This window comes from Pecten maximus, chromosome 4 (assembly GCF_902652985.1).
Source record: "Pecten maximus chromosome 4, xPecMax1.1, whole genome shotgun sequence".
NCBI lineage: Eukaryota > Metazoa > Mollusca > Bivalvia > Pectinida > Pectinidae > Pecten > Pecten maximus.
The window spans coordinates 17,586,255-17,598,234 of record NC_047018.1 but is presented as its reverse complement, the minus strand read 5'-3'; the positions used below and the strand labels follow the sequence as shown (position 1 = coordinate 17,598,234).

Here is an 11,980-nt window from a genome sequence, read left to right as displayed (position 1 = left end):
AGTTCTAATGTTACCCATACTGGTATATCACAAGTTTTAATGTTACCCATACTGGTATATCACAAGTTTTAATGTTACCTATACTGAATATATCACTAGTTCTAATGTTACCCATACTGGTATATCACTAGTTCTAATGTTACCCATACTTGTATAACACTAGTTCTAATGTTACTCATACTGGTATATCACTAGTTCTAATGTTACCCATACTGATATATCACTAGTTCTAATGTTACCTACACTGGTATACCACTAGTTCTAATGTTACCCATACTGGTATATCACTAGTTCTAATGTTACCCATACTTGTATAACACTAGTTCTAATGTTACCCATACTGATATATCACAAGTTCTAATGTTACCCATACTTGTATAGCACTAGTTCTAATGTTACTCATACTGGTATATCACTAGTTCTAATGTTACCCATACTGATATATCACTAGTTCTAATGTTACCTACACTGGTATACCACTAGTTCTAATGTTACCCATACTGGTATATCACTACTTCTAATGTTACCCATATTGTTATATCACTAGTTCTAATGTTACCCATACTGGTATATCACTAATCTAATGTTACCCATACTGGTATATCACTACTTCTAATGTTACCCATACTGGTATATCACTAGTTCTAATGTTACCCATACTGGTATATCACTAGTTCTAATGTTACCTTTACTGGTATATCACTAATCTAATGTTACCCATACTGATATATCACTAGTTCTAATGTTACCTACACTGGTATACCACTAGTTCTAATGTTACCCATACTGGTATATCACTACTTCTAATGTTACCCATATTGTTATATCACTAGTTCTAATGTTACCCATATTGTTATATCACTAGTTCTAATGTTACCCATACTAGTATATCACTAGTTCTAATGTTACCCATACTGGTATATCACTAGTTCTAATGTTACCCATATTGTTATATCACTAGTTCTAATGTAACCCATACTGGTATATCACTAGTTCTAATGTTACCTTTACTGGTATATCACTAATCTAATGTTACCAATACTGATATATCACTAGTTCTAATGTTACCAATACTGGTATATCACTAGTTCTAATGTTACCCAAACTGATATATCACTAGTTATGATGTTACCCATACTGGTATATCGCTAGTTCTAATGTTACCCATACTGATATATCACTAGTTCTAATGTTACCCATACTGGTATGTCACTAGTTCTGATGTTACCCATACTGATATATCACTAGTTCTAATGTTACCCATACTGGTATATCGCTAGTTCCAATGTTACCCATACTTGTATATTACTAATCTAATGTTACCCATATATGGATTGAATAGCGCGCCTCGGAGGATATGTAGCTAGATACTGGTATTCATAGAAGCAAGGAAAATTTAAAAAATCCATTCAATTCATATATTTACATAACCTTGATTTAAAGAATTATATCGAGAAAACGAGAAATTTTATTAAAAAGAAAAATTTGTCATGTATACGACGACACGCCAAATTATTAGAACAGCCGGGAGATCCCGCCTATGCACCACGCCATTGTTTTAATGTCCTTCCGCATTTTCCGGTCTTTTTTGTTTAATTTTGTGTAACGTTTATTTATTATTTAATTCTTGAATTATGGTATAATTAATTAAAATGTATATGCTCTTTCAATATGTTTAACACTTATCTTGTACCAACGTTATTGAACCAAGGGAAGCTACTCTTCCTGTCTTACTGTCGATGGCGTATTAATATGACCGGATTAATCAGGTGATTTGCACGAGAGACAATGTTTTCATACGGTTTTCATAGTGTATTCATGGTCATATGTTTGTTGTTTTCACTTGGTATGTTTATATCAGCAAACCACATTAGGAATGTAAATATACATGTATAACACTACTTCTAATGTTACCCATACTGGTATATCACTAGTTATAATGTTACCCATACAGGTATATCACTAGTTCTAATGTTTCCCATACAGGTATATCACTAGTTCTAATGTTTCCCATACAGGTATATCACTAGTTATAATGTTTCCCATACAGGTATATCACTAGTTCTAATGTTTCCCATACAGGTATATCACTAGTTCTAATGTTTCCCATACAGGTATATCACTAGTTATAATGTTACCCATATTGAAATATCACTAGTCCTAATGTTTCCCATACAGGTATATCACTAGTTCTAATGTTTCCCATACAGGTATATCACTAGTTCTAATGTTTCCCATACTGGTATATCACTAGTTCTAATGTTTCCCATACAGGTATATCACTAGTTCTAATGTTACCCATACTGGTATATATCACTAGTTATAATGTTACCCATATTGAAATATCACTAGTTCTAATGTTTCCCATACTGATATATCACTAGTTCTAATGTTACCCATACTGGTATATCACTAGTTCTAATGTTACCATACTGGTATATCACAAGTTCTAATGTTACCCATACTGGTATACCACTAGTTCTAATGTTTCCCACACAGGTATATCACTAGTTCTAATGTTTCCCATGCTGGTATATCACTAGTTCTAATGTAACCCATATTGAAATATCACTAGTTCTAATGTTACCCATACTGGTATATCACTACTTGTAATGTTTCCCATACAGGTATATCACGAGTTCTAATGTTACCCATACTGGTATATCACTACTTGTAATGTTTCCCATACAGGTATATCACGAGTTCTAATGTTACCCATACTGATATAGCACTAGTTTTGATTCTAATCGAAAGTAAAATGATAATATTTGCTGCAAAGACGGCGAAGAAGCTCAAGAACAGACAAAACACTACCTTTTGATATATCACTACATAGTTACACAAGACACAAAATAATATGCATTTATGTCCCTGGATGCATGGTAGTATGAAGGTTTGTTTACCCGAAGGTATCATATTTCCCGAGGGCTTTCCCAAGGGAAATATGAGAGCATTCAGGGCCATTAATTGTTTATTATACCGAAAAATAATCAATTATGATGAAACTCAAAAATAAACTGAAGATATGAAATATCATTTTTATCACAAACCTCTGTGATCCCGGTCGCTCAACTAAACGATTCTAAGTCAAGGTGTTATTGACAGTTTCGTTTATAAACTCTTGGAAACAGTTGACTTGTACATATACATTTGTTAATATTTTCCTGTTCTGAGCAGTCTTGTTTTGCATAATGTTATTTATTTCTGCTTCTTCAACTGCACGAAAACGCTTGCATTTCTGTTCGTCTGCCATTTGTAAATAATTGGAAGGGAGACAACTCTTCGCATCAAAATGAGGGGGTTGCAATGGGGCACGCGGTCCAGGAAGATATGATATTTGTCTCCCTGTCTCACGCGCCTCGGGCATATATGATGTTTTGTCGCTCTTCCACATGATGCGTTTCGGCTAATCACAGGCACTGTTATAAACATGAGGTATAATAATACCTTTTGATATATCCCTACGTAGTTACACAAGAGACAAAATCACTACCTGTTTTATTTTTCAAGCATCAAATAAGGTCGAGTTATTTAGGAGTACAATATACACCTACTTGGTCCAGTTAAGGTACTAGATGAATTGGCCGATGAGAAATACTAATATTTATCCATAAACATATTCATAAATATTGATTGTCTGTGAGCTCTTTACCTTTGATATTGCCTTAGGTGAAAAATAACAAAATACTGAATTCATAAAAATTGTCATATTTATTTTCGCCGGTAACTAGAATATGGCAACAATTACAAAAAATATCAATTTTAAAACACATGCAGCAGACACTATCAACTTAGTAATATACTGTAAGTAGTATCTTGTTCCACAGAGAACTAGAATAATAGTGGAACTTGATAGAAAGAAGACCAGTAGATAGAGTAAAGCAGTAGAAAGTGTTATTTGAAAAACAATGCAATAAAACCATGCTTACTGACATATCAATACATACATTAAAACAACATATCTATTAGAATTATATTGTTTTGTATATAGATGTAATATAATAATTTGGCCCTATGCAATGTGTTCTGGAATTTACCATATTGATTTTCATGGAAACTGTAAGAACAAATACAAAAATTCTATTATATATTTTTCGTAACAGGTTTATCATGTATAAGCAGATCAATGTACAAAGACAACAATAAATCAGTAGGTTGAAACATTGAAACATATTTACAGAGCACTTAAACATTGTACAATTTTGTAATGTTTACAAACTATGATCTGCATATTATATCTTGTTTGAATTGAGTAATCAAAAAAGAATATAGTCTGACTACATTTAGAAAAAATGTTCCATACTTACAGGGGCATTCCTTCGTTTAAAGTTTTGGTCGTCAAAATTAAACTTACTGGAAAATATGTATTTTATCCAAACAGTAAAAAGTTGCATTACATTAATGAGGCAGTTTTACTCAAACAAAAGTCCTGAAAATTCTTAATTCGACCCGAAGTATCACTAATTACCGCAAAGATATACGGTATTTGTATACGATACGCTTTTTTCCTGTATGTATACACAATCACTCATATAATCATCGTTCGGACATAGATTTCATCAATATAAATTGTGCATGTTTCTGATCTCGGAATGAAGGAATGCCCTTTTAATATATACTCAATATTGTGATATATCGAACACAGAAACATACTATCTTTAAGAATTCTTTGTCAATTTTTACCAGGTAACTTACATGTTACATCTGGTAACCTACAGCCTTGGGTGAAAGTCCAGGTTATTTTCATTTATTAGTTTATTTTTACTCATTTTTCAAGAATTAATTTTGATTTTGTTTTTCGCTCTATTATGTAAAAAACCTGATATATTAAGCAGAGTAATGATATTGATATTATGTATATCTTTGTACAAATGACTAATAAATCGCTAAAACGTTTTCAAACAATTACGTCCAAGGGGAATGGTACCAGTAGTAACTTTGATGTGATGAAAAATTTGAAAATTTTAAAAAGCTGTCCGACAGAAATTTGAATTCATGAAATATATTTGTTGCATGACCTTGGCTGTATTTACAGTGATAGTCATGTTGGCAGAATACACTATCGGAATGAAAGTATGTTTTGCATTAAATTTGCATTAAAACTTACAGCGAATTAAAATACATTAAAACAGATATCCTTACTCTGAGACATGATGTTTTACCAATATTAAACAAACACAGATTCGGAAATTAATTATAAGCACGGATATCAATATTTTCTAGTTTCATACGGGTACGAATAATATGTTTGCAGACTTTTGTAAGAATCCACCATGGATAAAATTACTACTTATGATATACCTGTATGGGTAACATTAGAACTAGTGATGCACCAGTATGGGTAACATTAGAACTAGTGATATACCAGTATGGGTAACATTAGAACTAGTGATATACCAGTATAGGTAACATTAGAACTAGTGATATATCAGTATGGGTAACATTAGAACTAGTGATATACCAGTATGGGTAACATTATAACTAGTGATATACCATTATGGGTAACATTATAACTAGTGATATATCAGTATGGGTAACATTAGAACTAGTGATATACCAGTATGGGTAACATTAGAACTAGTGATACACCAGTATAGGTAACATTAGAACTAGCGATATATCAGTATGGGTAACATTAGAACTAGTGATATACCAGTATGGGTAACATTAGAACTAGTGATATACCAGTATGGGTAACATTATAGCTAGTGATATATCACTATGGGTTACATTAGAGCTAGTGATATACCAGTATGGGTAATATTAGAACTAGTGATATATCAGTATGGGTAACATTAGAACTAGTGATATACCAGTATGGGTAACATTGGAACTAGTGATATACTAGTATGGGTAACATTAGAACTAGTGATATATCAGTATGGGTAACATCATAACTAGTGATATATCAGTATGGGTAACATTAGAACTAGTGATATATCAGTATGGGTAACATTAGAACTAGTGATATACCAGTATGAGTAACATTAGAACTAGTGATATACCAGTATGGGTAACATTAGAACTAGTGATATACCAGTATAGGTAACATTATAACTAGTGATATATTCAGTATGGGTAACATTAGATCTAGTAATATACCTGTATGGGTAACATTAGAACTAGTGATATACCAATATGGGTAACATTAGAACTAGTGATATACCTGTATGGGTAACATTAGAACTAGTGATATACCAGTATGGGTAACATTAGAACTAATGATATACCAGTATAGGTAACATTAGAACTAATGATATATCAGTATGGGTAATATTCGAACTAGTGATATATCAGTATTGGTAGCATAAGAACTAGTGATATATCAGTATGGGTAATATTGGAACTAGTGATATATTCAGTATGGGTAACATTAGAACTAGTAATATACCTGTATGGGTAACATTAGAACTAGTGATATACCAGTATGGGTAACATTAGAACTATTGATATATCAGTATGGGTAACATTAGATCTAGTGATATACCAGTATGAGTAACATTAGAACCAGCGATATACCAGTATGGGTAACATTAGAACTAGTGATATACCAGTATGAGTAATATTAGAACTAGTGATATACCAGTATGGGTAACATTAGAACTAGTGATATACCAGTATGGGTAACATTAGAACTAGTGATATACCAGTATGGGTAACATTAGAACTAGTGATATACCAGTATAGGTAACATTATAACTAGTGATATATCAGTATGGGTAACATTAGCACTCGTGATATATTCAGTATGGGTAACATTAGAACTAGTAATATACCTGTATAGGTAACATTATAACTAGTGATATACCAGTATGGGTAACATTAGCACTCGTGATATATTCAGTATGAGTAATATTAGAACTAGTGATATACCAGTATGGGTAACATTAGAACTAGTGATATACCAGTATGGGTAACATTAGAACTAATGATATACCAGTATAGGTAACATTAGAACTAGTGATATATCAGTATGGGTAATATTAGAACTAGTGATATATCAGTATGGGTAACATTATAACTAGTGATATATCAGTATGGGTAACATTAGCACTCGTGATATATTCAGTATGGGTAACATTAGAACTAGTAATATACCAGTATGGGTAACATTAGAACTAGTGATATACCAGTATGGGTAACATTAGAACTAATGATATACCAGTATGGGTAACATTCGAACTATTGATAAATCACTATGGGTAATATTAGAACTAGTGATATATCAGTATGGGTAACATTAGAACTAGTGGTATATCAGTATGGATAACCTTAGAACTAGTGATATATCAGTATGGGTAACATAAGAACTAGTGATATATAATCAGTATGGGTAACATAAGAACTAGTGATATATATTAGTATGGGTAACATTATAACTAGTGATATATCAGTATGGGTAACATTAGAACTAGTGATATATCAGTATGGGTAACATAAGAATTAGTGATATGTCAGTATGGCTAACATGAGAACTAGTGATATATCAGTATGGGTAACATTAGAACTAGTGATATATCAGTATGGGTAACATTAGAACTAGTGATATATCAGTATGGGTAACATAAGAATTAGTGATATGTCAGTATGGCTAACATGAGAACTAGTGATATATCAGTATGGGTAACATTAGAACTAGTGATATATTAGTATGTGTATGTAACATTAGAACTAGTGATATACCAGTATTGGTTACATTAGAACTAGTGATATACTAGTAGGGTAACATTAGAAGTTGTGATATACCAGTATGGGTAACATTTGAACTAGTGATATACCAGTATGGGTAACATTAGAACTAGTGATATATTCAGTATGGGTAATATTATAACTAGTGATATATCAGTATGTGTAACATTAGAACTAGTGATATATCAGTGTAGGTAACATTAGAACTAGTGATATACCAGTATGGGTAACATTAGAACTAGTGATATACCAGTATGGGTAACATTAGAACTAGTGATATACCAGTATGGGTAACATTAGAACTAGTGATATATCAATATGGGTAATATTACAACTATTGATATATTAGTATTCATACAGTTTGCAAATAATTTGTTTGATACCCTTATGAAACTAATAATATTAACACCAATGCTTCAATGCAATACGTTATTCAACTTATTTATAAAACTATTCATACATATATCAGTACAAGAAGGGTTAATAAAGATATAACTGTTTGAATATATATATTTGAATACACCAAAGGTGATATAAAGCAAAACAATTATTTACATATGAATAACAATGTCCAATTCATGATTCAATGCACTTTTGTACCGCCATATGGTAATTTGTAATAGTGATTCTTTATTGATTTGACAGTACTATCTAACACACCTGAACATATACAGATGTATTACAGTGGCGTGCTGTACGTCTTTATTGATTGGACAGTAAAACTCATCAAATATCTAACACACCTGAACATATACAGATGTATTACAGTGACGTGCTGTACGTCTTTATTGATTGGACAGTAAAACTCATCAAATATCTAACACACCTGAACATATACAGATGTATTACAGTTACGTGCTGTACGTCTTTATTGATTGGACGGTAAAACTCATCAAATATCTAACACACCTGAACATATACAGATGTATTACAGTGACGTGCTGTACGTCTTTATGCCGTCAACAGTAAATGTGGTATTAACTTCATGAAAAATTTCGTTAGATTTATTACACTTTTTCGTTCATTATTTTTTTTTCTATTTGGTTTTTATTTATTAATTCATTTTTATTTTTTTTAGATTTCACATTTTTATCTTATTCACCGGCATTAATTAGTCAACCGTAACCGCTTTACAATTGAATACATTCACAGCAAGTTTCCCATTTAAGTGTTACTATCTACATTACTCAAAACTGCAGATAATTTTGAAATGACGTATAAGAGATATAATCCCGTCTAAACAAATACACCATGCCACTACTGGGCTACAACACATGTAAAATCGCGTGTTAAACATACTATACTGAGTAAAGATTTCCTTCAAAACCTTCAATTACCTCTAATCCAAAATGGCTGTCTATAAAAGTTGTTCTACTCCCGAACGAAATTTAATCATACATACTATAAATACCACATTCTCTGCTCAATTAAGTGGCCTTTATATACAAGCTTGACTGTTTATCGATTCACAAGATATATACCACATATTTCATTTTAAAAGATTCATATTGTAAATGTGTGAGCATTGAACAATAAAGGGTATTTCACTATCTTTCCTATCAAAAGAATAACACATTTGTTGCTGATAGCTTGTATGTTAGGATGATACCAAATACTACTCTATCAAAATGTTGGAACTATGCTCTGAAAAAGATGGTCTCTCACAAATATCATTTTGTAGATTAACCTTCTTATTTTTGGTATCGATAACATCAAGTTGCGGATGGTCCTTTGAAGTTTTGGTATCGATAACATCAAGTTGCGGATGGTCCTTTGAAGTTTTGGTATCGATAACATCAAGTTGCGGATGGTCCTTTGAAGTTTTGATATTGAAAACATCAATGCTTGGATGGTCCCTCGAAGTTTTGGTATTGAAAACAATACTTTGTGGATGGTCCTTTGAAGGTTTATTATTTTGACAAAGAGGCGAAGTGTGACTTTACTTCTCGATTGCATATGACGTAGCTTTCCTGGAATTTAATGAAATTTTCGAATTATTGTTCCATAAATTCAAACAAAAAGCAACATATATTATGGCATCTATTTAATGCATTACAATGAGTTCGAAAAGATATTAAGAAATTCAACACAATCACCACATAAAACATGATAAGTTTGTACGCACTGGACATATAGTCTAAATCAGGACATATAAAAGAATAATAGATTCAACCAGTTTGGTGACCGATGTAGCTTGCGCTTTTGTTTTTTGTGTACTGAGCCGTGAAAACGTGACTGCCGCTATATCATGCTACTTATATACCATTCAGACATTAGGTGAAATAGAATATATTTGACAAGAGTCATGCTAGTTGGTGCAACATTCAGTTTTCAAAATAGTTTGTTATAAAGCTTGATCAAGTAATGTAAAATTTATTCAGCTTTTCATTGGTTAAATAATGGAAAAATGGACGAATTCTTCTGGAGGAAAACTTGCTAAATATTAGCTAAATTCAATGCAAAATTTTGATAACTTAATAACAATAATGTTTCAAAAAATTTAATCAGTAACCATAGAATGTATCCTGGTTTTCGTTGATTCAAAACTTGACACAATTGAATAGTTGTTCATACTACGTTAGTATATTTCTATAATTTTCATATACTACAAATACTATGCGTCCATTACGTAAAAAAATCAGCAAACTTCTCTAGATATGTTTTTCTTTTGTTTTACCGATTCATCAACTGAAACGGTTAGAGTAGTATTTTTGGAGAAAAGAGTGCACATTATGGTTGTATATTTCAAGAACCCTATAACATCTCTTTTTTACACAATACTGCTGTCATCAAAATTTTAAATATGATGTCAATCAAATAAATAAATTCATGATTTACCTAAGATTTCAATCTATTACATGTTGTTAAAACAACTGATATCACGATAGTATAAAATTTGATTCCAATGACTTGTTCACATGCCAATTTGTCTCTCTTCGCGATGGCGAATGAAGTCCCCAGAGACACAGTATACGGACAATGGGGTCTAGCTCCTTGTCATCTCGCTATATCGTTATTAGCAGATAAAGACAGTTTCCATTCCCTCTATGTGTGTCCCTTGTCTACATGCTTACATATTTCAATAAAATGAAATACAAAAATTAATTAACAGGCAAACATATATAAATTCTTTTCACGAATGGATAGGATATTAAGAGAATAATATAGAAAGCTAGCTAAATGTATATTGGGCTTATTTTGTTTAACGCCCTATTAACAGCCAGGGTCAGTTAAGGACGTGCCAGGTTTTGGAGATGGAGGAAAGCCGGAGTACCCGGAGAAAAACCACCAGCCTATGGTCAGTACCAGGCAACTGCCCCACGTGGGTTTCGAACTCACAACCCAGAGGTGGAGCGCTAGCGATAAAGTGTCGGGACACCTTAACTACTCGACCACCGTGGCACCGAAATGTATATTACAGAAATTTTTGAAATGAAAATACATAAATGTAACGGCATAAATGTATTCATTATCACAAAACTACACGTCTACACATGAGTTACTATTTAACACTCGATACAGTTAGGTAAGTCACGTCCTATGGTTAAAACACATCAATGTCAAATCACTATGAAGAACATTTAAACACACAAACACAGACATTTTACACATTCAGTCATGCACACATCACATTCACATCCACACCCACACATTCTCGTAAACATTCACATCCACACCCACACATTCTCGTAAACATAAAAGTCACACTTTTAATTACAATAATGCTGCTAACAAAATCAGTATAGGATAGGTAAATTGCATACAGTCCGGCTTTCAACAAATGCTACCAATATACGAACTTATGTCGCGCTAGTACTCGACTTGTCTGTTGTATCTTCCCAAAATGAAATATACTTATTTAGCTTTGAATGTCATCATAAGTTATGAGAGCTAACTTACATAAGTGCCAATGAAAGACGGACATCGAAGCTGGAGCTGTCTCACCACCTGAATCAGGCTTGTCCTCTGGTTGAGGTTGATGTTTTCTATGGCATTGGCAACGGTGCAAAATATTCCACATATTGAAGACCCATTCCTGCAAAGGGATTCGGAATATTATATTATGTCCATGTAAAATTCACGTTGAAGATTGGGCAGGGGGGTTGAGTTGATACTGCATCTGTAATGTGTAGTTGTAATATTTGTACCAATTTGACACTATTTAAGAAAATTTGCGTTAGAGATCCGCTCTGGAGCTCATAGGGGTTGGCTACAAATATTCTAAATGAAAATGTTATATGAACCAACCCAAAACCTAAAAAGAAAGTATTTTTTCTTGATACTTCTTAGT

General features: G+C 32.4%; 1 protein-coding gene across 1 annotated transcript in view; it reads right to left on the bottom strand.

The window, feature by feature from the left end:
* Window positions 1–6,950: 6,950 nt before the first annotated feature.
* Window positions 6,951–11,980, bottom strand: part of LOC117326414 (receptor-type tyrosine-protein phosphatase alpha-like) — a 31,979-nt gene continuing 26,949 nt past the window's right edge. Inside the window, exons 22-23 of the mRNA XM_033883162.1 lie at window positions 11,590–11,725; window positions 6,951–9,659 (exon numbers count right to left, since the gene is read on the bottom strand). Coding sequence (XP_033739053.1) covers window positions 9,600–9,659; window positions 11,590–11,725 — 196 coding nt within the window. The 3' untranslated portion in view covers window positions 6,951–9,599. The remainder of the gene's footprint in view (window positions 9,660–11,589; window positions 11,726–11,980) is intronic.